The sequence below is a fragment of the Geotrypetes seraphini genome, chromosome 8 (genome assembly GCF_902459505.1).
Source record: "Geotrypetes seraphini chromosome 8, aGeoSer1.1, whole genome shotgun sequence".
NCBI classification, from domain to species: Eukaryota; Metazoa; Chordata; class Amphibia; order Gymnophiona; family Dermophiidae; genus Geotrypetes; species Geotrypetes seraphini.
Genome location: NC_047091.1, coordinates 77,470,023 through 77,497,884, shown reverse-complemented (window position 1 = coordinate 77,497,884; position 27,862 = coordinate 77,470,023). Strand labels below are relative to the sequence as shown.

Genomic DNA, 27,862 nt, shown 5'->3' with positions numbered 1-27,862 from the left:
CAAATCTGTATCAATTTTTTCAATATTAGCTTTGAAGGAACACAATTCCAATTTTAAATCTTTTAATTTCTCTAAGTGTTCATTAAGTTTCCCTTCTAGAAATTGAATCTGGGAACTTAAGGATTTACCACCAACACAGCCGACTCCTCTTGCAGACGCCTCAGAATCTCATCAATCCTGCCACGTTAGTGGCCTCTGGGCATCGTGAGGCTCTAGCAACATTTCCTGCCCCTTCTCTTCTCTTCAGCATTGGGTACAATTCTCCACCACAAATAGCAAATGTGCACACCACAAGAAAAAAACCCCAAAACTCTGAGGTGTGTCTCAGCTTTCCAATGCTCACGGCCATCTTGCATCCCCAAAGTCTGAGTGGTGGTTTAACAGTTTAAAGAGGAATAAGAGAGAAGCTAAGAGAGAGGGGTTCTGTGTTTGTTTATAGAGGTTGGAATCTAGTTCTAAAAATAGTATGTATTATTGGTATGTACTGATCTTAACAATTTCCAGTGTCTTTCTAATGTCATAATTTGGTATGATTAAGAAAATGGCAAGCCACAGGCCTCAAGCCCCAGCCTCCATCCCCATTCCCAGCCCCAGCCCCGGGCAGCTAGACCTGTTTTAATATAAGTGTTGAATAGATGGCTATACTTATCAGATGATTGTTGGCGAGATGAAAGCAAGACCCCCTCCACACACACACACACACTCCCCCAGTGGTCACTGACCCCCCTTCCGCCCCCCCCCCCAAACAGTACATACCTGATAGCTTCAGATGTTATGGCCAATCCTATTACAGCAGCAACCAAAGAGATGGAGACTCTGGCCCATTTCCCACTCTAACTATTGCACTTTAGGGTGGATTTTGGAAGGCTCACATATTCCACCTTATCCCAATGTATCTACATATAGGTGATACCTGCAGGTATAAGGGCTATTAGTGTTGTGTACAGTTGGGTCCAGTAGGTTTTGGAGAACTCACCATACACACTGTAAGTAGGTTATGGTGAGAGATATACTTGGGCTTTTTTATGTGAAGTTCACTGCATTGGTGCCCCACTGCTCTGCTAGAATGACTTTGTGACCAGTCTATTAAAAATGCTGGCCCATCCTACATCGCAAAGGCTTGTTTTGTGTGTTTTTCTTTAACGTGGTGGTGGTGGTGGGGTGTTTTTTTTTATGATTCAAAAAGATAGCCACACTGAGCAAACATATCAATTTTTGAAAACAAGATAGATGTTCTGCAGTTTTGAAAATGGGCATGTTTGGTACTAGGTTTTTGGGCATGTTCCACAAAACATCTAAACTCGGATTTAGACAACGTATCAAAAATGGCCCTCCACCTGTATTAATGAACAGTTAACATCTCCTACAAAAAGGCTTTGTGCAACTTGGAGTTATCCACTTAACTAGGACCATTGCTGGGCAAAACAGCACCCCTGGTGCTTCTCCTCTGCTACATCGAAGTAACTGCAAGGATCTTACTGCTTCTGCTGCAATGACAGCAATGACAGTGAAGTAGGGAATGTTGGCACCCTTCTGACCTGGCATTTCAGGATGCCACCCATCTCACTTCTGCATTTACCCCACTTTTACAAAACTGTAGTGTGGTTTTTAGCAGCGGAAACAGCTCTGATCAATGCTCACTGGTTACCAGTTGAACACAGAATTAGCTATAAAACTTTACTTTTAACACTCACAACTAAACTGAACAATCAACCTGATTTCATTAACAGACTTCTAATCCCGTATAGCACACCAAAATCTCTCCGCTCAGTTTCCCAAAATCTTTTAGTTATACCTTCGTTAAAATCTATTAATACGTTGCGCTCCAATAACTTTGCTGTTACTGCCCCCACTCTGTGGAATTCATTACCGATTCATCTGCGCTACGAATCTGATATAAAACAGTTTAAAACTAAATTGAAAACATTTCTATTCCAAGATGCTTTCGGATAATAATTGCCCTTTTAAGGGCTAAATTTAAATTTCTGCTACTTTTTACCTAACCTATTGTCTTATCCTTCAATGTCTCACCTTTTCTATATAAATTGTAGTTCTTCCCTACTATCCCATTGTTGCGTAGTCTGTACGTCTTTGACTTTTATACGTTTTATGCATTTTATTATTTGTCTTTATGTAATTTTATATTGTTAACCACTTAGAAACCAGAATAAGCGGTCTAAAAAATATTTTAATAAACTTGAACTTGAAACTCTGACCCTCATAGCAATTCTATGAGCATTGGACCTGTTAACCGCCGTGGCCGACACTAAAAACCATGCTAGGGTTTTGTAAAAGGGAGGGGGGTTAATCTCTCTCAGTGCTTGAAATTAAACCACACACATAGGGAGCCTTGTAAAAAAAAAAAAAAAATTCAGACATGCAATAAATAACTTATAAAAAATTAAACAATGCAGTTAAAAATGTTTCTACTTCCTGATCTAGTAATAAATTAAAGCACACAAAGTTGTAGTAAAAATATTTGTATTGAAAATGCCATGACCATTTCATAGCAAAAATAATAATACAAGCTAAAAAGGAAACATTTGAACGGAGCACCCATAGTGACAAGGAAGCAAGATAAACCAAACTAATAATAAAACATTGATAATCTACAGTACAAGACAATATAATTTAAGAATTTCAGTGTTTCAAATTACAGAAGGAAAAAAAGAAATCAGTCAGGTGCTCACATAAGACACACACAGCATTAACATTGTTTGCCTGGACTCTTGCCTCCAAACTGGCCAAAGAAAGCATAAACTGCACACTTATAAAAGCCCATCTTATCTGGGCTTATGCAAACTTCTCTCCTCCCTGCCGCATTCACTGACCAAACACAATACTACCGTCTTACAGTGCTTACGGATGGGATATAAGGAGAGAGATACAAACTCTTTTTTTGTGTGTCAGATCAAAAACCAACTGTGGCCTTACTCTGGGAACACTCCCACTAAACAGAGCTCGAAGAGGCTCTACCCTATACCAGTCCATTTGAGGCAGCCTGAATTCTGCCTGGAGAACCACTGATACAACCAAGTCCTATTGCTTGTACTCAACTGGGTTGAACCAGCTAAAACTATTACACAACAGAAGCCTGTAGGACAAGGGAGAACAATGTGTTCTAAAGATTTAAGCTATATTATTAATTTAGAAAATATAAAAACTCTTTGCTGGTTCCCAAACTGCACTGACTGGGGGGTTATTTTTTGTTTTCCCCTCTGAATAGTGTTTTTTCTTGTGAACCAACTTAGACCTCAAGCTGTGCATTCTTCAACCCTTCCATAATTCTTTCCTTTTAAAACATCTAAGACAGAACTGAATGCTTGAAGTACGAATTCAAGAAAATAAACAAAAAACACGCTAGTGTAATTGCTGTAACTTCTTAAAAGTCCTCTTGAAACTCCATATTCCTTATACTTTAATTAGTGGATAGATTGTGCTCAGACATGGAGGAAAAAGGGGACAGAAATTCCCCAAAAAACCTCACCACCCAATCATTGCAAAACTTCCACCTTAACACACTTTTGTATGTGCATGATTTGAAAGATTGTATTATTGAAAAAGCACTTATTTTTTATGTATAGTCTTTGGCCGCAACGTGCTAAATGGTTGTCAGCAGATATCGGAAGTTCACTGAAAGCTGAATTGCAAGCTAGACCAGAGACTGACACCCATTCTGGAAGACTTAAAGAGTTTTTCACTGTTACCATTTGGCTTCCTGAAGATATTTTGAAACGTGGCACGTCGAGGCCAAAGAACTATACATAAAAGATGAGTGCTTTTTTAATAATACAATCTTTCAAGTCATGCACATATAAAAGTGTGTTAAGGTGGAAGTTTTGCAATGATTGGGTGGTGAGGTTTTTTGGGGACTTTCTGTCCCCTTTTTCCTCCATGTCTCTGAGCACAATCTATCCACTGATTAAAGTATAAGGAATATGGAGTTTCAAGAGGACTTTTAAGAAGTTACAGCAATTACACTAACGTGTTTTTTGTTTATTTTCTTAAATTTTTTCACACAGTTTTGATTTTTGAAGTTATTTTCCTCCTGTGTAGTTTTGAAGTACGAATTCAGGCAAAAGCACTTTTCACAGCCAGGTGCTTCCTGAATAGACATTAGCACACAGCACAGTCTAAGTCGCATCAGAAAGGAATTGGCATCTCTATCAACCTTCATCCTTTAAATTTTGTGAAACATCTTGGGCCCCAATGCTCAAAAATCACCTGTGAGCCTCTGTAGTGGCAGTAAACTTTCCAATTTCTAAACGATGAGTGATGCTCCAAAAACTGTGCATGCAAATGAGGTCTATGGAAACACCATCAAATCAGTTGTTAGAGAAAGCGATTGACATATGCAAAATAGTTCACAGAGACATAAGTGTGCATTTGTGCCAGGAAAAGCTACATCATAGGCATATTTTAGCACATCGTAGGCACACATCATAAGCATCATTTTGGGGGGAGGACGGAGAACTATTAGCAAACCATGCAAATGTTTTTGGTTTTTTTAACCATGTAATCAGCAGTCCCAGTTTTAATGAATGTGCCCGAGATGCACCTTTAAAGGTCGACACTTCATTTTACACATTACCTAGCAATGTCTGGGCATTGCCTGGAGTGCTCATTATTTTAATATTAATGAGCTGCTTGTATTTCATTTCCATACTTTTCTTGGAGGCTACTACAGGGCACAGAAAAGACCACACAGAGCCATTTTGTGCATTGGAAGCTAAAATGCTTGTACGCTAAACCGGTTAGAACTGGTTTAGCAATGAACGTTAAAGGCATGGTAAGTTTAGAGCATTGGGGCCTCATAATTCTTTCCCTTTAAAACATCTAAGAGAGAACTGAATGCTTCAGTACTACCATATTTTTCGCTCCATCAGACGCACTTTTCCCCCAAAACAGTGGGTGGAAATGTCTTGGCGTCTTATGGAGTGAATATTGTATCACAGACCATGATGTGCAGTGTTCTCCCTAGCATCTTTTAGCTGGGTGCTCCACCTGGCTGTCTGCCAGGGAAACTTATACCTTTTTAAAATCCTGGTGGTCCAGTGGTGTATCGACAGGAGTGAGCTTTCTATGCACCTACCCCGTCCTGAGCCCCTCATTCGCTGGATGGCTGCCTCAGATCTCTCAAGAACTGAGGGCAGCCATTCAGGAATCAGCACGGGCCCAGACTGGAGCGCAAAAAGCTCGCTCCTGCCTTGTGTGCCGCTGGCTGCAAGATCTAAGGCAGCCATCCAGCAAGGGAGGGGCTCAGCGTGGGGCAGGAATGCATAAAGCTTGCTCCTGCCAATACACCAATGGACCACCAGGATTAAAAAAGGTGAAAAAAGGTTTGGGAGGGATGTGTGTATAAAACTTGTTAGTTGGATGGGATGAATTCCTCCTGTCCCGGCCTACCACTAGACCACCAGAGGGGGGACAGGGTACAGAAAACTAGAAGAGCACTTGAACCTTAAAGTCTCTCCTCATTTGTTAATGACAGTGATGATGGTTCTTAATACCGCTGTTGACTTTACATAGTGAAATATTATTCTGCTATATTTTATTAAATATATTAATACAATATTTGATTCAGAATATTTTTTTTCTTGTTTTCCTCCTCTAAACTAGGTGCTTCTTGGCGTCTTATGGTCAGGTGCATCTTATAGTGCGAAAAATATGGTAATTCAGGCAAAAGCACTTTTCATAGCCAGGTACTTCCCCAAAACAGACATTAGCAAACAGCAGTCTGAGAACATTAGAAAGGACCTGGTATCTCCATCAACCCTCATCCTCTAAATTTTGTGAAACATCTCAATGAGTTCAGCACAGCTATCATACCAGAAGAGGACAGGCAGTAGCAGTAATTGAGGCCATGTGCCAACCTCTCCCTTCAAACATGCATTTCCAATCCTTTATCAGACATAATCTGGCAATCCACAGCAGCAAGCTTTGAGAAGAGTCACTTAGGATGAGGATACCCAGACTCTGTCCAGCCATCTGCCTATAATATTTGATTTTAACTGCCCATCCTGCCTGTTGACTTTTAGAAACAATGAGAGGATGTTGAAGGGTTGTTGGGTAAGATTTGCCTCTTTGCGGATGATACAAAAATCTGCAATAGAGTAGACACGCTGGATGGTGTGAATAACATGAAGACCTGGCAAAGCTTGAAGAATGGTCTGAAATTTGGCATCTAAAATTTAATGCTAAGAAACACAAGGTCATGCATTTGAGCTGCAAAAACCCAAGGGAACGGTACAGTTTAGGGCAGTGGTCTCAAACTCGTGGCCCACCAGGTACTATTTTGAGGCCCTCGGTATGTTTACATAATCACAAAAGTAAAATAAAACAGTTTCTTGCTCATGTCTCTCTAGCTATAAATGACAATATTATTATTAAGACTTAGCCAAAAGGAAAGATTTATAAACTATAAAGAGTTTTACCTCATGCAAACTTGTCATTTATTTAATAAGACATTAACTTTTTTTTTCTGAGGCCCTCCAAGTCCCTACAAATCCAAAATGTAGCCCTGCAAAGATAGGGAGACCACTGGTTTAGGGGGTGAAGAACTTATGTGCATGACGGAACAGCAGGACTTGGGTGTGATTGTATGTGATGATCTTAAGGTGGCCAGTTGAAGACGGCGAAAGCTAGAAGGATACTTGGTTGCATAGGGAAAGGTATTGCCAGTAGGAAAAAGGAAGTATTGATGCCTCTGGTGAGACCGCACCTTCAAAAAGATATAAAAAGGATGGAGTCGGTCCAGAGGAAGGCTACTAAAAAGATATCTAGTCTTCATGATAAGGCATATAGGGACAGAGTTAAAGATCTCAATCTGTATGCTTTTGGAGGAAAAGCAGGAGAGGAGAGATATGATAGATCGTTTAAATACCTACATAATATAAATATGCATGAGTCGAGTCTTTCATTTGAAAGGAAACTGCAATGAGAGGGCATAGGATGAAGTTAAGAGATGATAGGCTCTGGAGTAATCTGAGGAAATACTTTTTTACGGAAAGAGTGGTAGATGCATGGATCAGTCTCCTGGAAAAGGTGGTGGAAACAGAGACTGTGTCTGAATTCAAGAGGGCCTGGGATAGGCACGTGGGATCTCTTAGAGAAAGAGATAATGGTTACTGTGGATGAGCTGACTAGATGGGCCATTTGGCCTTTATCTGCAGAGGAAAAAATTAATGCTTTTTCAAATTAGCATATGCACATTTCAAGAAAAATTCCAGTAGCACAGAATGAGTGCAGGTGACCTTCTGCATGTTGTACCTGTGGCAATCTTTAAAGAGATTTCCAGTGCAATAGGTGAAACATTCTAGACCACAGGTGTCAAACACAAGCTTGGCCTGCATGCCAAATCCGGTCCACTGTGCGATGCAGCGTTTTCATTACTGCCCCTGGGTGTTTTATCATCTGGCTGGCACTCTCATCATCATCTGTGCTGTATGCACAAAGCCGCGGCTCCTCATGCATCCCACGCCTCATCCGGAAGCATTCCCTCTGACATTAATACATCAGAGAGGTTTCCGGTTCAGGCACAGGATGTGCGTAGGAGCTGCTGCCTGCGGCTTTGTGCACATTGTGGCAATTGGAGGAGGGAGCCGGCCAGATGATAAAACACCTGGGAGTGTCAATGAAAACGTAAGACACCTGTCTTTGTACGTCTGTCATATGGTTCCCCATAAATGTTGTAAATTTTAACTATGTTTAATCGCTTAGAATTTTGATTAAGCGAGCTACCAAATTTTAAAATTTGAGTTCAGGTTGCTGTGGAGATGTCCTTCGTGCTGCGTCTGCCTAGCTTTCAACGTATGCTAGAGACTGAGGCAGTAGAGCCTCCTCCTCAGCTTCTGATGGCTGGAATGGACTTCCTGACAGATGGTTCTATTACCTTTTGAGAGGGCTGGCTTTAGGGTCAGTGTATTCTCTATCAGCTTGCTAAACGCTCTGTGTTCGGAAGTAGGCTGCTGATAGGTCCTCCATGGCACCTTTAGCCCGGCTGCCTTTCTTGGGGTAATGGCTAATGGGCAATTGGCTGGATGGTATAACACCTCCCCCCCCCTTTTGGGGGGCTCCCAAAAGATTTTTTGTGCCTATAGACAACATTCTCCTTCCTCGTCGTGGAGATACTTTTAAGGGTCGGTGTGCAAAACTACAGGCACTATCAACCTGCCTCTGCCTGACCTGCTTATATATATATATATTTTTTTAAACCAAACAAATTGACACCAGGAAGTTGAGGATGCGGATACGGGGTCAGCTCTTGGAGCATCTGCAGGCCTAGATGCACCTTGAGGCAGACCAGCAGGTCTTGAATTTTCTTTGGTAAGATTACAAGCTGGAATTTGCCCAACCCATTAGTTTGGTTTGTGGTTTCTCCTGCCAGGAGACTGGACACAGCGCACATAATCCAGGCTGCTCTTCAGCACTTCCTGGATATTCGAGCACTAGAGCAGGTGCCCACCCCTCTTTCGGGCTCAGGCAGATACTCTGTATACTTGAGCATACTAATGAATATATCAGTAGATTAGAGACATCTTCTAGATCTGAATTATCTGCCGCTGGCTCTCAGGCTTACTCGGGTCCAGATGAAGACTGTGAAATCGGTCTTTGAAGAAATAGTTCAGAGGGTTTTCTAGCCTCCCTGAATTATATGGAGGTGTATTTACAGATTCCCATTTTCCATATACCTGCTACTTTCTGAGGTTTCAGTTTTTAGTCCTGCCATGTGGTCTGATGACAGTGCCCCAGATCTTTACTACTGTGTTAGTGTTTGGGGCAGCTTATTTGAGGAAGCTGAAGTTGCCAGTTCACCTATAGCTAGATGGCTCATTGGAAGCAGGGCGTGCCACGATAGCTGTGTTCACAGATTTCTGAGTTAAAAAAAACCAAAACCAAAACCAAAAACCACTCAAGTCGGTGCTTTCGGCTCATGCCTACCTCCAGGTTTCTAGGCTCCATGGGGGGCCTTGCTGGAGGCGATTCCTTGGGCGAGGGCGTACTTGCACCTTTTCATCAGACCTGGTTCTCTCACTGGGCAGCTTACTGAGATGTCTTAGCCTTGAAGCTGCCATGGATTTTGGAGGCTTCGCTCTCAAGTCACTGTCAGGGCATTTCATTGCACATTGCCTCCTGGAAGGTGGTAATCCCAGATGCTAGCCTTTGGGGCTAGTGGAGCTTGCTGCCCCCATTGCAGTCAGGACAACTTGATGCCATGGCAGAGGAAGTGGCCCATCATTTGTCTAGCCCTGACTTTCCAAAGTCTCTGGAGGGGCTGGCAGAGTCCCATTTTCTTTTCCTTTGGTCAGAATGTTCTCTCCTGCCACTAACGGGGGCGCAGGTGGCCAGAGTGGACAATATTCAAGTGGGCTTCATCTGCCATCAGACTCTAGAGAGTTGACCGTCTACTCAAGTGCTTGTGAGGAGCTGGAGGTCAGCCCCGCATCAACTTCATGACTTCGGGGGGGGCAGGGGAAAGGTTCATCACACTTCTTCAGCTGATTTGAGCCCAAAAACGTGGGGCTCAAGGCTCGACATTGCCAGGGCTTCCAGACATTCTTCATTATTTCTTTTCGTCCAGGCCGAGGTACTTCAGTGGCTCGAGAGTCATCCAGACTGGCCTCAAGGACTGTGGTGTGCGGCTCTGATGCATTTGCGGGTTCGGCACAATTGGCACTTGAGCATCTACCTGGTCCTTCTCGCTTGGGCCCCATTGGCATGGAATCCGGGTCACTTTGCTCTTCTGGCTTGGCACTTGAGCACATGGCCTTACATCCTAGAGGCTCTTCAGATTTTGTGTTTGCTCCACTGCTCAAATCTATGACGTCATCCCAGGTGTCTTCCTATGTTAAGACATGGGAAACTTTTCTCCTTTGAGGTGACCAGGCTCCGGGGAGCCTTTGTTTGGCTCCAGGGTCACTGAACCTTCCCTTTCTCCGAGCTGGTCTGGATAGAGTCCTCATGGTGGCATTTTTGTGTGCCCTGGGATTCAATCTGTCCTGTTTTCCATCTCAAGATAGTCAGTTCTAATTCACGTTGTGTCTGGTTATTGTTTTTTGACAGGGGCTCTTCAGTTCAGCCACCCGTTAAGCATCTGTTCCCGGTCTGGGACCTTGACGTGGTGCAGTTGGGCCTTGCCAGAGCTCCTTTTGAGCCTCTTCTGGGTGAGTTTCTCCTGGACTTAGCTCTCATGGCTGTTTTCTGCTTACCATCACTTATGCCCATAGGGTTTCCAATCTGTGGGCGCTGTCTTGTCAGGAGTTCTTTCTCCACGTTTTGGAGATACGAGTTTCTCTACGGACAGTTCCTTCCTTTTTGTAGATGGTGATTTCAGTTTTCCCTGTCTTTCAGGAAGTGCGTTTGCCTGTTTTAAGTTGCTGAGTTCCAAACATCAAGATTGGCTTCTGAGGAACCTAGGCATGCACAGGAGGCTTCTGCATTCTCAGAAAGGCACTGACAAGTTTCGTCTTTCTGGACCTGTTTGTGCTAACTCATTTGTTGAAGCGTGGTGTTCCCGCTTCTACGGCCATGATTTCCAGATGGATCCATACAGCCGTTTCATAAACCTACATTCTTGCAGGGAATGAGTCCCCTATTTCTGTTCAGACACATTTTGCAAGGAGTGTGGCTTTTCATGGTTCGAAGCTAGATCTTTTCCTCCTGAGGAATTTTGCAGGGCGATGATGTGGTTGTCTCTTCACATGTTTACCAAATTCTACAGAGTGGATGGTGCTGCCTGTTAGAACTCAATTTTTGGGTTCTCAGTCTTGAAGGCCGGTGCAGCAAGCCTACCCTGACTAGCTGGGGGACTGCTTTTGTACTTCCCTTTGGTCTAGAATGTCTCACCTATTACACTGGAAAAGGAGATTATATATTTACCCTGGTAAGCTCTTTTCCAATAGATAGGCGATACATTCTAGACACCTGCCCTGTCCTTGCTGTGCTTACTTGCAGATTTCAGGTCAGATGTCTGTCTCCCTATGCTTCTATCTGTTTTGTGGAGACCTGTCATCCCTTTGAGGCTAGGGAGAGTTTTGTGTTTATTTTCTCCATGTTCTGGGTGTACTTCCAGAGCTTCTTTGAAGTCTAGGTTGACAGTGGCTAGTATTGTTATTTGTTTGAGCAGAACTCTTGTTTAGCCTGTCGTTACAGGTGTCTCTATTTCACAGATGATAGTACCTCCTAAGCTTGGGTACAGGCTGATGGGAGGAGCTAAACTTGTCTGTGATGTACCCTAGAGGCAGAGTAAAAACTTATAGTTCTCTTCTGCAACATATGCGAGTAAGGGGAATAACCCTATGGTCTAGAACGTCTCACTTATCTACTGGAAAAGAGCTTACCAGGGTAAGTACATAATCTCCTTATAAACATGTACTATTGCTTTGAGACTTGGTGCAAAGCTTTGTAGGGCTATTTTTACAAAGCCATAGTAGCAATGCTGCTATGGTAAATGCACCAAAGCCCATAGGAATTGAATAGGCTTCATTGTGTTTACCGCAGCTTTGTAAACGGGGTCCATAGTCTTTATCCCAATATAAAAAATATGAGAATTGGCCTCTTAATGACCTAAAAATTTCAGTATATATCTTACGATAAAAGGCAAAAACCTGAACAAATATATAAACGTGTGGGTGTGCACATTATACATACAGATTTCTTCCTTTTATTTAAAATAAAAATCTTGCACATTCCTAGTGAATCAATCTGTTTTATCTCGGCTAACACTTAAAAAAAAAATCCCAATTAAAATTAAAGTATTTTCATCCTTGAGAGATTAGGGTATTACTTGGGAACAATAAAGTTATATAATTCAAAATGCATTTTTTTGGAGTGATGAAGGGAAAGCAGAGGCGCCTCAACTTAGTTATGATAGTAGATAATCTCTCTTTTCCCAGGGTTCAAGACCAGCAGTGGTTAATCTAGATAGTACAAAGAGCATAAAGCTGAAATACCTGAACAGCAAGTTCCAGCCCCATTTTCTTCACACCCTCATATAGTTTAACCTTGTGGTGAGCTGTTGCCTGTAAAATATATATGTATATCTATACTAATATTTTGGAGTGTCTCTGGGAACTTATTTCTTTACCCATCCCCAAGGTGTATCTTTAGCTGGTTGGGTAGTTCCAATTGCTATCTTCACCTTTTCCAAGATCTAAATTCAGTTGTCTATACTGTACTCATGCTCTGCATGTGTTTAGATGGCAGCCTATCTTTAACTCATCCAGAAAGAAACTATTGCTCAAAAATGCCATACAAAGTGAAGAGAATGCTGTTTCCAACTTGCTTTGTTAAAGCTTAGTGTAAAATACTTCTGAAAGTTTCAGGTTATACATCTCAGCTGGTCTCTGCTGAACACACACAGATAGCGAATGGGAGACACAAAATAGAATGCCCAAATGGAAGGGACATTATCACTCATACTTGTCTCATTTTTCACTGAGTGCAATATGCATTCTTGCCCTTATTGCAACACTACATGCAGCAAGATCTAGTTCAGGGGTGTCCAACCTTTTGGCTTCCCTGGGCCACATTGGCCGAAAAAAAATTTTCTGGGGCCGCACACACGTGTAAACGCTGCAGCAAGTCAGAGGAGGGAGCCAGCAAGATGGTAAACAACCCGGGGCAGCAGAGGATAACACTGCATCGCTTTGACCGGGGCCGCAGGTTGGACACCCCTGACCTAGTTGATTAAAATCCTATTTAAAAATGGCCAGATTTTAAGCTCAATGTTCCAGCCTGACTACCAAGGTAATGCAAAACACAGGCTGGGGAGAGGTAGGATACATAGCTGGATTCATTCTCATCCCATCTTCTGAGGTTAATCAGGGCACCAGCATACCATGACATCTGCATACTGACAAGCAGGGCTGTGGAGTCTGAGTTGAAGTCAGAAGCAATTTTTGGGCTGTGGAGTCACAGTCAGAGTTGGAAGCAATTTTTGGACTGCGAGTCAAGAGTCAGTGAAAATATGTTGACTCCAACTACGACTCCTAATAGAGTTAAATTGAATGTGTCATGTAAATAGTATAATTTCTTATCTCACAGATAATAATTTGGTTAACCCATTTGTTTAAGGATATGATACCAAGTTATTTGATTATTACAAAATGTAATATAATTTATATTTATACAAGGGATCTTTAAAAAGCTTCTGCACTTATTTTTTTGAAACACTATTAAATATCTCAAAAGCAAATTACATCTCTACATACAAAGTGAGCCGACTTGCCTGACTAGTCACATGGCATTCTATGACACACCCTCTTATCACTTCTCCCACCCCATTTCCTGCAAAAACTTTTTGAAGAACCCTGTATTAGTGAAAGTGGCAGCGAGAGAATGACAGTCTGTCCCTATCCCCACAAACTCCTATATAGATATATAAATAAAGGAGTCGGAGTCAAAGTGGAGATACCATAAATAAAGGAGTCAGAAGATTTTTTGTACCAAATCCACAGCCCTGCTGACAACTTCTAGTTATCTACTTTAAAAAGCAGAGACATCCTGAGGAGTTCCAGCAGTGCAGCCTTCCATTGTTTCTTCAAGTAGAGCTGCTAAACATACCTAGACAGAGAGCTCTGACAATTTCCTTAAGTCCAACTAATCCTCATAGTGACCCCAAGGAAGGGGGATCCATCTGCACTCCCAGAAGGGAGGGAGGAGTTTGAAGTGCATTCTGGCGAGCAGAAGGAGTATTAGCTGGCCGTATGAGAGGTGGAGGTGGCTGGTTAAGGGATGGTCGGGGCTGTAGAAAGCGACCCTGCTGCAGTGGAGGGGGCTGGCGGAGTAGCGTTGGTGCAGAAGGAAGTGCAGGACGCAGGAGTGGTGGGGGCTGAGAGAGAGAGGCAGGGGCTAGCAATGTTGCTGCTGCTGACACAGGAACTGGAGCCTTGGTGACAGCTGTTATTTGCACCTGCAAAAAAAAAAAAAAAAAAGGCATGTTAAGGGATATGTGCTTCACATGCACAGGGAGAAAGCATGCACACAAACACACAGAGGAGCATTTTCGATAGTGCCTCTAAAGCCAACTTTAGACATTTCCCGCAAGACGTCCAAAGGTTGGGGCGGGGGAACATCCATTTTCGAAATCACTAAAAGTCCAAATGGTTGGGGTTTTTTTGGAAAATGACCTATTTGGACATTTTGGTCCAACTCTTTTGGTCATTTTTAAATAAAAAAATGTCCAAATCAAGTCTATTTGGATGTGGGAGGGACCAGAATCTTCATGGACTGGGCACACAGACATCCCCAACAGGGCAGTGAGGCACCTTAGAGGAGACTGCTGTGAACTTCACACAAAGGGTGCCAGGTACATATTTCACCAGAATCCCTTTTTAGTGTATGGTGAACCCTCCAAAACTCCCTCAAAACCTACAGGATCAACCTGTCTACCACCTCAATAGCCCTTATGGCTGTAGATGGCAGTACAGTAGATTTTGTGGTACAGTAGTGTTTTGGTGGGCTCACATTTTCCACCATCAATGTAGTGGTTAGAGTGGCTTATGGGACTTGCTACTCCTCTCTAAGGTTCACTAGCCCACCCACCAGGCTACTTGAGATACCTGTGTGTAGGTCTACTAGGTTTTCCTATACCAGATGCTGCAGTTCTGAAGATGGGTATGTATTTTTGTATTCTGATCTATGTGGGGTGCGAGAGGGTCAGTGAGCTCTGGGAAGTGTGTGTGGATCTTTACTTTATCTCTGCAGTGGTTATATGGTCACTTTGGGTACCTTTTTAACACTTATACCCTTTTAAAACAGGTCTAACTCAAAATGTATAAGTTCCATCCAGGATGAAAGCCAAAACATTCAATTATCCCTGCAGGATGTCTAAGTCTTCCCAGAGCATGACCAAATGCTGCCCATAACACTCCTCCCACCAAGTCCATTTGAGCTCTGGCTGCACAATGGCTTAGAAGTCCTACTGGACATCCAGAATGTTGGTTCCAAAACTTGGCACTTGTACGTACTGTCAATTAGGGTGTCCAAGTGCCGACTTAATCAAAACATCCAGGCATCCAAAAACCTGCCTAAGAGCCCCATAGGCTCTCAGAAATCACCTCCAGGTGCATGGCATAATTCAGGGGCTACAGTCCCATTTAGCCATACTTTGCCCCCTGTGACTACAAACAAAATACATTATGATACTTCAGATCTCATGCAGTACAGTCGGGTGCCCTTTCATGCCATGATCTGGGACAGCATTGCTAATGCGAGGAGCAGAGAAGCAAAACTTCCTGCTCCAGGTCAGGACATATTCTGCTGTTATACTGAATGAGGAAGAAACAGCTAAAGAACCGCTCGGCGACAGGTCCCGATGAGTTCTCCCCAGAGTTTTATAAATTATTGTTTCCATAGCTTTGCGGACCTTTGGAGGCTTACTACACTGCGGCGCAGTCAGAGGGCGCTTTTCCGGAGGGTTCTAATCATGCACACATAACGTTAATTCCAAAACCCAGGAAACTGGATACTGACATTGATTCATATTGCCCAATATCCCTTATAAACGTAGATTTAAAAATTTTGGATAAAGTGTTAGCCAACAGGTTAGCCGCCCTACTCCCACAATTAATAGTACCCGAACAGGTGGGATTTGTACAACAGCGACACTCTGTTTTAAATGTCCGCAGGTTGCTGACAGCTATCCATAGAGCTCAAGTTATACATACTGCTGGCATTCTTGTTAGCCTTGATGCGGCTAAGGCCTTTGATCAGGTCAACTGGAAATATCTTTTTACTGTTCTCTCTTATTCGGGTATTACGGGTTGGTTTCAAGACATGATTTGATTGTTGTAACGGCAAGTGTCTTAGTTAACGGCACGACAACTCGGTCCTTCCCGATAGCGAGGAGAACGAGACAGGGTGGTCCCCTTTCCCCTTTGTTATTTTTGCTTTATTTAGATCCCTTTTTGTGTACATTACAGAGGGATGACAATTTGAGGAGCCTTCCGGAGGGGGATTCCCAACTGCGTGTTTTGGCGTTTGCAGATGATATGTTGACTTTGTCTGATCCACAGCCCTCTCTGACTAGGGCGCTGGCTATTTTAGTTGAGTTTAGTTTGTATTCTGGTTTAGTCCTCAACTTCCAAAAATCGATGGTATTACCCTTGTCCCGGGATGTCCCTCGTCATTGGAGGGGGGATTTCCCATTACATTGGGCGTCCGATTACTTGACCTATTTGGGAATTAAGATCCCCATGGATCTTAAATGCTTTATTCATTGAATGTCCTGCCACTCTTGACTCTTACTCAACAAAAACTGCAAACCTGGAGGGACTTTCCTTTATCACTGATGGGTAAAATTGCATTGTATAACATGGTGTTAGTGCCCCAATGGCTTTATGTTTTTCAAATGCTCCCAATTTTGTTGTCCACTAAACATGATAAAGAGGTGGGGAAATACTTGACATCCTACTTGCGGACTGGGAAACGAGCTAGAATAGCCTTATCAGTTTTGATGCTTCCTAGAGCCCAGGGAGGGTTGGGACTGCATAGTCTTAGGATGTTTTCTCAGGCATGTCAAATGCGACATTTAAACGATTGGTTTCGGGGCACTTGTCATTTTTCGGCGACTGCCTCAGAACTTGTTCTTTGTAACCCGTACCATTTCAGTTATTTGCTACATGCAAAGCGTCTTCCCCGTGGACCCCCACCAGTTGGTGACCTGCTTTTTAAACCTCTCCGTCAGGTGTGGAGGCGCTTATGTAAGTCTCTGCATATATCGCCCACAGCAACGGCCTACTTGCCCTTTCTGAACAACAAGGACTTTCCACCTGGGACCTACCAGTTTCCTCTCTTGGTGTGGAGAACCTCCAATACGCACTATATTTTTCAGGTGGTAACCTCACTGGGCGATTTGCCTTCCTTTGCAGTGATGCAAACTGATTATAACTGGACTCCTGCTGACTGGTTGGCGTACTCCCAGATGGCTTCTTATGTGCGATCTCTTCCGCGAGACGGACTTACTAATCAAAGTCAAGAGGCTATCTCAGAGGCATTATGTTTATCTGCTCAGACTCAGATGCCCTTAGAATTTCATATCCGCTTTCTTCGTGAGAGCCTGAGGACCATTTCTTATGATTTTTATGCAGCCAAATGGTCTGCGGACTTATCTTGTGTGGTCACTGGCTTGCATATTCAGACTGGATTAAAGAAAATTTTTGCTATTACACCTCATGTGACTTTGATTGAACTGAACTACAAATTTTTTCTTCGACTCCATAGATCCCCAGCTTACCTTCATCGAGCTAAACTTAGTCTCACGGATACTTGTCTCAAATGTAATCAACCTATGGCAACCTTAGGTCATCAATTTTGGGCCTGTCCTTTAGTTCAGGGTTTCTGGACCCAATTGCAGCAGCATATTACCTCCATGTGGCACCATGGCTACACTCTCTGCCCTGAGATATTTTTTACCTTGGAACACCTTCCTCGGGTGTCCCCGAAGGGATTCCGGGGTTTTCTGGATCGTGCCATCTTGTTGGGGAAGAAAACCATATTACATTGCTGGATTGTACCGGACTCACCGACTTTGTCTCATTGGCATACTCTCATGCTCCATCAGGCTTCTATGGAGCATCTCTCCTTGACATCATTGGACACACCTAAGGGATGTTTGTATTGTTCTATTTGGGAGCCTTTTTGGCTCATATTGACTCATAAAGCTCATAGTAATTTGTTGAACCCATGATTCTGCTTGTACTCTGGAAGATGGATTGTTTTGATACTGTGGGATATTTAGGTGGGGGGTGGGTGGGGGGCAGTTGTACTTATATTGAATACTATAGTTGTATTTAAGCTGTTTTTCTTGGAAAATCTCAATAAACACATTTAAACATACTGACTGAGGAAGGAGGTTTAGTCTCCAATAGTTAGTCAAAAAGTTATAAAATTAGTCTAATAAAAAGATATTACTTATTTCCATTTTCTGTTTATGAGGTCTTTTTACTAAGCTATAGTAAGCACTAGTAGTGGATGCTTATTGTGGGACACAGGACTGCAGTACGTTCCAAATCCACATGCTATTTATGTTAAAAAAAATTTTTTGTTGAAGGAGACATGTCTAGGGGCAGAGAGTAGGTGATTTTGTGCTAATCAGATCGATCATTAACATTACCACATTTTAATTGCTTATCACAAGATTGTTACTATGTTACCATGTGAACCCTTACTGCCTACAAAAGTGTTAAGTGCTCCCATTGTAATTCATCCATGCACTAATGGCAACATTATCACATGGCCATTAATGGAGAAAAAAACGTAAATTTGGCTTTTGCTGGCTGTGGTAAGAATGGCCTTAGTGCAAAGGAAAAATCTGTGTAAGGGTGTGCTAAGGCCATAGCAAAGGACCACTATTTATTAATATTAACACAGCTATCACACTACTTTATCCTAAACTAAGAAAGTTTGTTTCTCTACCTTTGTTGTCCGGTGATTTTTTGTTTTGTTTTTTAATTGTGTTGATCCCATTGTCTGGCTTCTGCTTTCCTGATCTTACTTTCTTGCCAACATTTCCTGTTCATTTGTTATTTTTTTCCTACTATAGTCTACAATTTATCTTGTTTTTACTGTGTCTACCTACATTATCTACCTATAGCTTGCTATCTCTCCCTCCCTCATTTCCTTTTATTTCCCAGCCTCTCACTCTATCCTTTTCCAAGCTAATTAGAATGGGATGGTTGGAGAGTTGGAAAATAAATTTTGTAATACTGACTGGCTGAAGTGCCCATCCTGTCTAGAAAAAGATTCCAGACAATAATGATAGGTGAATGTATGAACCAAGGACTAGCTTTACAGATTTCCTGAATAGGGGTAGATCAGAGGAAAGCTACTGAAGTTGCCATAGCTCTAACTTTATGGGCTGTGATCCGACTCTCCAGTTGCAGCCCAGCCTGATTATAACATAACGAGATGCACGCAGTCAAGCAGTTGGATATGGTTCTCTTGGAAACCGGATGCCCCAGCTTATTAGGATCAAATGAGATAAAAAGTTGAGATGTTCTTTGAGGCTTTGTTTTGTCGATATAATAGGCCAAAGCTCACTTGCAATTTAGTGTTTAGCACCGTTTCTCCTGCATGAGAACGAGGCTTAGGGAAAAAAACTGGAAGCACAATCAACTGATTCAGATGAAATTCAGTGACGACTTTCGGCAGAAACTTCGAATGTGTGCGAAGAACTACTTTGTCATGGTGGAATACTGTAAAAGGTGGATCCGCCACTAATGCTTGAAGTTCACTAACTCTCCTTGCAGGAGTTAGTGAGATAAGAAACTTGTTGAGTGCTCTGAGGTCTAAAATCGGTCAAAGACCTCCTGTCTTCTTTGACATTAGAAAGTAACGGGAGTAAAACCCATGGTTGTGTTGATCAACAGGAACTTCCTCGATGGCATTGAGGAGAAGGAGTGATTGAACTTCCTGGAGAAGAAGAGAGGATTGTTGAGGGTTGGAAGCAGACTCTCTTGGTGGATGATCTGGTAGAACAGTGAGAAAGTGAAGAGAGCAACCCTCTCAAATGATTTGTAGAACCAGAGCATTTCTCTAGGAGGCTGATCGTAATCCAAAGTTTCCAGAAATTCTTCACTGTATTTGGAGTCAGCTTTCAACTTCACAGACAGGTCTTTTCCCAATTGTCGAATAAATCGAGTAAAGGATAGCTTTTCAGTGGGAGAAGCAGCTCTAGCTGGAGAATGTCTCAGAGACTTCAATGCCGGGGAATCATCAGCATCGGTAATGGAATGTGACGGGTCAGGATTAGAGTCATCCTGTAGATCAGAGTCCTGCAGAAGAGAGGGAGACTTGTGCTTCAACCTATGGCAGTCCAGTGTCGGGGTCACTGAATGATTGCGTTTGCAGGAGACCTTTCCATACTTCATCGAGCTTGTCTCAGTGTGTCTGGAAGACAATGAGTGACATTGAGCAGATGGAGATCATTACTTGGAGGAGCGATGCTTTGATGCATGGGTGGTCGGACTGGAGCGGTGTCGAGAATCCTTAGGACGCACCGATGGAGCATCGACGATACCAGAAGCCCTGGCAGTGTTAAACTCAGGCTGGGCTGGTACAGGAGAGGACAGCGTCGGGAGAAGTAATTGGAAATGGCCCCCAAATTTCTCTCGAAGCAAAGCATTGAGCTTCTGCTTCAAAGTGAGCACCGGTATTTGTGGCTTCAACGCCTGTACCACTGGTGCTGCGTCACGCTCCGGAGAGGATGACTCCAATGATGAAGCACCCCTCGATATTGGAAGCAGTCGCTGCAGGGATTTACGCTTGATCGGCATGAATTGACTTGATGCCTTCGAGACCTGCGACCCTGACTAGAAGACGGTGGCTTCTTAGCTGGCTTACCCGATAGAGATACGTGCAACACTGTAGTCTATGCTGGTGCCTCTGGCAGTGTCGTTGTCTTCGACATTGGGGATTTTGATTTAGACAGTGTCGTCGGTGTATCCCCGTCCATGCTTACACCAAAGAGTTTTTCTTGCTGAAGGATACGATTTTTAATGGTATGCGTTTGAAGAGAAGAGCAATGCATACATGACTGGACACGGTGTTCTGGACCCAAACACTGGAGGCACCAACTATGAGGGTCAGTCAAAGAAATCATGCACGAACACCAACTGCAATTTTTAAATCCCGTCAATGGGTGGGACATCAATGGGAACACTGCCTCAGCCAAATTGAACTCGATGGCTAAGTAGTGACTAAAGGCCCCACCGGGAAAAGACGAACGGCAAAAAAAAAGAACTTTCGGTTGGGGTTTTTTTTTTAAAGAAAATAAAAGAATTAAAGAGAAAAAGACTGCAAGAACCGGAAGGCACACAACAAAAATGAAGACCGTTAAGTAACACAACTTCAATGGCTCCTCAGTTTCAAAGTGAAACTGAGGAGCCACGCGCCTACGTTGGGCGGGAAGGCATTCGTGCATACGCGGTGTGAGCTATTGTGAACTTTCTAAATTCTTAAAGTGGCAATGCACTTTTAAAGTGTCCGTACTGGGGCTCTGTGGATGACATCACCCACATATGCGAATATGCTGCCTGCTTGTCGTGGGATAACGCACTATACCAACAGGTTTCAAGGCTATTTACATCCAAAAAGCCGTACAGTCTACAGCAGTTGTCTCAAACTCGCGGACTACGAGCCGCATGCAGCCCACCAGATACTATTTTGAGGCCCTCATTATGTTACCATTGTTCTGGAATGTTGCCTGCTTCACTGCTGTAACCTCACGCAAGCGCTTTCCTGTGTCTGTATGTGATTGTGAGGTGGAGTGGAGAGGACAATCGTGTACAGATGCAGGAAAGCGCTTACGTGAAGTTACAGCAGTGAGGCGGGCAACGTTCCAGAACGTAAGGTAACCATTGGAGGCAGTGCAGTTTATGTAATCTTGTGAACTCTTGTGAAATTTGGCACCTCTCCTGGCGGTGGCTGCTTGATATAAGATGGCAGTTGTATCTAGTGCTGGAGGAGGTGAGAGCTGAAGGCGGTTGTGGATGCGACTACCTACACTTAAGGCACAAGTTTTCCAGGCACAAAAAAAGCCTAGAGGACAACACCAAAATCTTGTCTCTTGCAGTTGATACTTTTGAATCTAAATCACAATTTTGCATGAGGTAAAACTATAATTTATAAATCTTTCCTTAATTGCTTCTGATAAAGCACAGTTACTTACCGTAACAGGTGTTATCCAGGGACAGCAGGCAGATATTCTCACATGTGGGTGACGTCATCTACGGAGCCCCAGCGTGGACAGCTTTTCAAGCAAACTTGATTGAAGTTTCAAGTTTGCTACACTGCACCACGCATGTGAATGCCTTCTCGCCCACTAGAGGGCGCATCCCACCTCGTGGTCCTCAGTTCCATAACTAGCAAAGAAGCCATCCCCGGGGAGGCGGGCGGGTTGTGAGAATATCTGCCTGCTGTCCCTGGATAACACCTGTTACGGTAAGTAACTGTGCTTTATCCCAGGACAAGCAGGCAGCATATTCTCACATGTGGGTGACCTCCAAGCCAACCAAAAAAGGGCAGGTGGGAAGATGGCAATTTAGGAAAACAGGTTACATAACACCGACTGGCCAAACCGGCTGTCGCTTCTGGACAGAGTGTCCAGACAGTAGTGGGAGGTGAACGTATGAACCGAAGACCAAGTGGCAGCTTTACATATGTCCTCCACAGGAGTAGATCGGAGGAAAGCAACAGAAGCTGCCATCGCCCGGACCTTATGCCCCGTGACTCGACCCGGAAGCGTAAGACCAGCCTGAGCGTAGCAAAAAGAAATACAAGCAGCCAACCAGTTGGACAAGGTGCGCTTGGAAACAGGATGTCCTAACCGATTAGGATCAAAGGACAAAAACAATTGAGGAACATTCCAATGAGACCTGGTACGTTGGAGATAAAATGCCAACGCCCTCTTACAGTCAAGCATGTGGAGCGCCGTCTCGCCAGGATGGGAATGGGGCTTAGGAAAGAACACAGGAAGAACAATGGACTGATTGAGGTGGAAATCAGACACAACCTTAAGTAAAAATTTAGGATGGGTGCGGAGAACCACCTTGTCATGATGAAACACAGTAAAGGGAGGGTCCGCAACCAAAGCCTGCAGCTCACTAATTCGTCGAGCAGATGTGAGCGCAATCAGAAATACCACCTTCCAAGTAAGAAATTTCAGGAGAGACTTGTCGATAGGCTCAAAGGGAGGCTTCATCAGTTGAGCTAAGACAACATTCAAATCCCAGACCACGGGAGGAGGTTTCAGAGGGGGACAAACATTAACTAGACCCTTCATGAAACGAGTCACCAGAGGATGAAGCGAAAGAGAATGTCCTTCCAAGTGACGATGGAACGCAGAAATGGCACTGAGATGCACCCGAACGGATGTCGTCTTCAGGCCCGAATTAGACAGATGCAACAAGTAGTCCAGCACCGACGACACCGGGACCGAATCCGGATCCAGATGACGCGAGGAACACCAGGAGGAAAACCTGGTCCATTTCTGGGAATAACAAAGCCTGGTCGAGACCTTGCGCGAGGCTTCCAAAACTTCCCTCACCGACTGAGAAACAGGAACCGAAGTCAAGGGGAAAGGAACCAAGCGGTCAGGTGTAACGACTGAAGATTGGGATGCAACAGCGAACCCCGACTCTGAGATAGCAGAGAGGGAACACAGGCAGAAGCAGAGGCTCCCTGACACTGAGTTGAAGAAGCAGGGAGAACCAGTGTTGACGAGGCCACCGAGGCGCAATGAGAATCATAGTGGCTCTGGATGATTTGAGACGAACCAACGTCCTCAAGATCAGAGGAAAAGGAGGAAACGCATAAAGGAACCTCCCTCCCCAGTCGAGAAGAAAGGCATCTGCTTCGAGACGGTCCAGAGAGTACATCCGAGAACAATACAGGGGTAGTTTGTGAGTCTCCGGAGAGGCAAACAGATCCACCTGCGGAGTCCCCCAGCGGTCGAAGAGTTGAGTGACCACTCGTGCGGCTGGAGAAGCCGACTGAGTTTGTCTGCCAAGCAGTTCCGTTCTCCCTGGATATAGACCGCCTGCAGGAAGATGTTCTGGGAGATTGCCCATTCCCAAAGGCGCAGGGCTTCCCCGCAAAGGGACCAAGAGCTCGTCCCACCTTGCTTGTTCACGTAATACATGGCCACCTGGTTGTCCATTCGCACGAGGACTACCTGATCGCGGAGTAGGTGGCAGAATGCTTGAGCCGCCAGAAAGATGGCACGAAGCTCCAACACATTGATGTGACAGCGTCGGTCCTCCGCCGACCACAGGCCTTGGGTCCGCAGACCGTCGAGGTGGGCCCCCCACGCGTACTCCGAGGAGTCCGTGGTCAGAACTTTGCGATGTGGAGGGACGAGAAAGAGCAAACCCCCGGAAAGATTCGAAGAGTCGGTCCACCAACGGAGCGATCGTCTCAAAGAAGGAGTCACCGCTATGAGACGAGAGACAGGATCGCAATCCTGGCGCCACTGAGAGGCCAGAGTCCACTGAGGAATTCTCAGGTGTAGTCTGGCGAACGGAGTGACATGGACCGTAGACGCCATGTGGCCCAGAAGCATCATCATGCGCTGAGCCGACACAACAGGTAGCCGAGAAACCAGACGACCCAACCGAACCAAAGCCTCCAAACGAGGAAGGGGGAGGAACGAACGGAGGCGAACAGTGTCCAGCACTGCGCCTATAAACTGAAGTGACTGGGTCGGGCACAACTGTGACTTGGGAAAGTTCACTTTGAACCCCAGTCGTTGAAGGAAGGCGATAGACTGTAGGGTCGCTGAGATAACCCCCTCCCTGGTCGGGGCCTTGATTAGCCAATCGTCCAGGTAGGGGAAGACCTGAAGCCCCCGAGACCTCAGGGCTGCAGCGACTACCACCATACACTTCGTGAAGACTCGAGGGGACGAAGCCAGGCCGAAGGGGAGGACCCGGTACTGTAGGTGTAGCTCGCCCACCTGGAACCGTAAGAATTTGCGGAAGGCGGGATGCACCGGAACATGGGTATACGCTTCCTTCAGGTCCAGGGAGCACATCCAGTCCCCTTTCTCCAAGAGAGGATACAATACCGGGAGCGACAACATACGGAACTTCTCCCGAACCAGGAACTTGTTGAGCTTTCTGAGGTCTAGAATGGGGCGCAAGTCCCCGGTCTTTTTTGGGACCAAAAAGTAACGGGAGTAAAACCCCCGCCCCCGCTGATTGGGGGGTACAGGTTCCACCGCCCGAAGCCTCAACAAGGCCCTGGCCTCCGCCAGGAGGATGGGGAGCTGGGTCCGATTGTATGGGCAAGCCCCCGGTGACTGTTCTGGCGACGCAGACCAGAAGTTGAGAGAATAGCCCTCGGAGACGGTCCGGAGCACCCAAGCGTCGGATGTTATCTCGGTCCAAGCCGCATAAAAGGACCGGAGTCGACCCGCTATGGGAAGGGGGTCCGGCGCGATCGCGGAGGGGGGCCGGCCCCATCCGCATAGCCCGTCAAAAAGACGGCGCTGGCTTGGACGGACCCTGCGCCGGAGGTTTTGTTTGTCCCCCTCTTCCCTGTTGGGGTGGACGCCGTGGCGGAGGCCTAGAAAAGGCCGGCGTCGACTTCTGAGGGTAACGCCTCGGAGGAGGCCGGAAGGGTTTCTGCGGCGTGGCCCGAGGTTTCGGACGGACCAAGGAGGCCAACGAGCGCTCCTGCTCCGACAACCGTTTGGTCGCCGCTTCAAGGGATTCATCAAATAATTCGGACCCCACGCAAGGTAAATCCGCTAGGCGTTCCTGCAGGTTTGAATCCATTTCGAGGGTGCGTAGCCACACTAGTCGGCGCATAGCCACAGCAAATGCCGACACCCTCGAGACAAGCTCGAACGCGTCGTACACAGCGTGAAACAGGTACAGGCGCAATAGAGACAGGTTGGACATAAACCTGGCAAACCCGTCCCTATGGGAATCCAGCAGGGCCTCGCGATACTGAGGGAGGTCCTTCACCATGCCACGTAAATAGGATGAGAATGTAAAGGCATAATTGAGAACCCTGGTTGCCACGAGGGAATTCGAATAGAGGTGATGACCAAACTTGTCCAGGGTCCGACCCTCCCTGCCGGGCGGGACCGCCGCAGAAACCCTGGAGGGTTGAGTCTTTTTCAGCGCCGACTCGACAAGCAAGGACTGGTGAGGGAGTTGAGCCTTATCGAATCCCTTGGGTGGTATAGTCCTATACTTTGACTCCATCTTAGACGGCACCGCTGTGACCGTAAGAGGGGAAGACAGGTTTTTAAGGAAGGTCTGATGAAGGACCTTATTCAGAGGAAGTCGGGGGGTTTCCCTCGGGGGAGTGGGAAGGTCCTGCTCCTCGAGGAACTCCTTGGTGTATTGAGAACCAGCCATGAGGTCCAGACCCAAGGCACGTGCCATGTCCTGCACAAAACCGGAGAAGGAGGACGGTCTGGGGGGCAGTGATGGGGTTCTCGACCTCTCCGCCGAACAGAAGGGGGAAGCCTCATGGGAATAGCGCGGTTCCCTACCGGATCCCGAGTCCCAAGAGGCCAGATCCAACGGCCTCGAGGGGGTCGGGGAACGTCTACATCTCGAAGAACCCCTGGGAGAGGTCCCAGGTGTACGAGGCACCGAGGCACGCCCCCTCCTCTTTGGTGAGGAGTCACGGGAACCCCCTCTCGCGGGGGAATGGAGCAGCCTCGGGTTGTCGAGGCGGAGCTCCGAGACCCGCAAGGCCTCGCCCCCAAGCGGCGAGGAGCGATCACGTCGCCGAGGAGAACCTCGCGAACGCTTGGGCTTCCTCGGACGACGCCTCGCCCGAGGCCGGCCCGAGGGCGAGGAGCCCCGGGAGGACCTCGAGGAAGAGGAGGAGGAGATCCGTCGTACCCTGCGCACCTTGTCCCGGGGCCTTACGCTTCTCTCAGGCGGGGCCCCCGAGGCCGAAGTCGAGGGTAAGGTCGGGGCCGAGGTCGGTGCCGCCCCGGTACCCAAGGTCGAGGGAGTCGAGACCGAGGCCGCCGAGGTCGGAGCCCTCGAGGCCGGAGCAGTCGAGGTCGAAGCCTGCTGCAAGTGCTCGAGGGCCCCAGACAGCTCCGAGGCAATCAGGGCTCGGAGCAAGTCTTGGAACGCCGGAATCCCCATCATGGTCGGCAGGTCCGAGGCCGGGGGATGCTCCCTGGAGGGCGACCTCGGTCTCGAGTATTCCCTCAGGGCATTAGTAGCCGTAGTTCTGGGCGGGGCCGAGGACGACCCCCCCCCCCGCCGTTGAGGAGCCCGAAGATGGCTTCTTCGTCGACCCTGGAGTCGAGGATGGAAGAGAGGACTTACCCGAGGCAGGCTTAGTCGAAGGAGTAGGTTTCGATGTCGAGGGACGTGGCGAGGCCGAGGATCCCGAGGCCGAGGTCAAGGCCGGGGCCGAAGCCGAGGCCGACGTCGAGGCCTTCCCCGGCGCGGAGTCAACCGCGAAGAGCTCCGCCATCCTGGCACGGCGTCGGCGGAGCGCTCTGGCCTGAAAGGTGGAGCACCGATCGCAAGAGTCAGTCGGATACTCGGGCCCTAAGCAGAGCAAGCACCACCGGTGTGGGTCGGTAATGGAAAGTAACCGCTCACACCGGGTGCACTTCTTGAAACCCGTCAAGGGACGGGACATGAAAATCGAACCGGCCGAAAGCAAGGACGGCCGGGGCCGCGGCTCACGGGGGCCCCCGGAGCCGAACGGAAAGGAAACTTTTTTTTTTTTGTAGAATAATTTCAAAAACAAAAGAAAAGATGAAATAAAGCACAGCGACCGATTATAATCCACCGGGCGCGGCGACAGAAGGCAAAAACAGCAGAGCTCAAATTCCACAGGGCTTCTGGCTCCGCGGAAAAAACTGAACTGAGGATCACGAGGTGGGATGCGCCCTCTAGTGGGCGAGAAGGCATGCACATGCGTGGTGCAGTGTAGCAAACTTGAAACTTCAATCAAGTTTGCTTGAAAAGCTGTCCGCGCTGGGGCTCCGTAGATGACGTCACCCACATGTGAGAATATGCTGCCTGCTTGTCCTGGGATAATTTCAGCTATACACAGCTGAAAGCAGTGCAACATGCAGAAAGTGAAAAACTATCTAAACTTAGTTTTCTGCATGTTGCACTGCTTTCAGCTGTGTATAGCTGAAATTATCAGAAGCAATTAAAGAAAGATTTATGTTTAAATTATTTTTATATTAAGCACAACATAAGCAGATGGAACAAGCACAAAACTGGTAATACAAAATGTGGAACGAAAAACAAGTCGCCAGCTCAAACAATTTTCAATAACAACCTCTCACCTGTCATCAACAACAGCAAGAAAATAGAAGAAAAGAAAGGAAAGAAATAATAAATAACATAAAAAGGGGACAAAG

The 27,862-nt window shown here is 45.9% G+C and overlaps 1 protein-coding gene across 5 annotated transcripts in view; it reads right to left on the bottom strand.

Moving 5' to 3' along the window:
* Positions 1-9,221: 9,221 nt before the first annotated feature.
* The window catches only part of RCOR2 (REST corepressor 2), a 95,265-nt gene continuing 76,624 nt past the window's right edge, over positions 9,222-27,862 (bottom strand). For 3 of the 5 annotated variants that reach the window (XM_033957018.1, XM_033957020.1, XM_033957017.1), the window contains exon 12: positions 9,224-13,912. In XM_033957018.1, the coding sequence (XP_033812909.1) occupies positions 13,607-13,912 (306 nt within the window). In that variant the 3' untranslated portion in view covers positions 9,224-13,606. Of the gene's footprint in view, positions 13,913-27,862 lie in introns of all 5 variants that reach the window. The other 2 variants (XM_033957021.1, XM_033957019.1) reach the window with 2 other exon arrangements.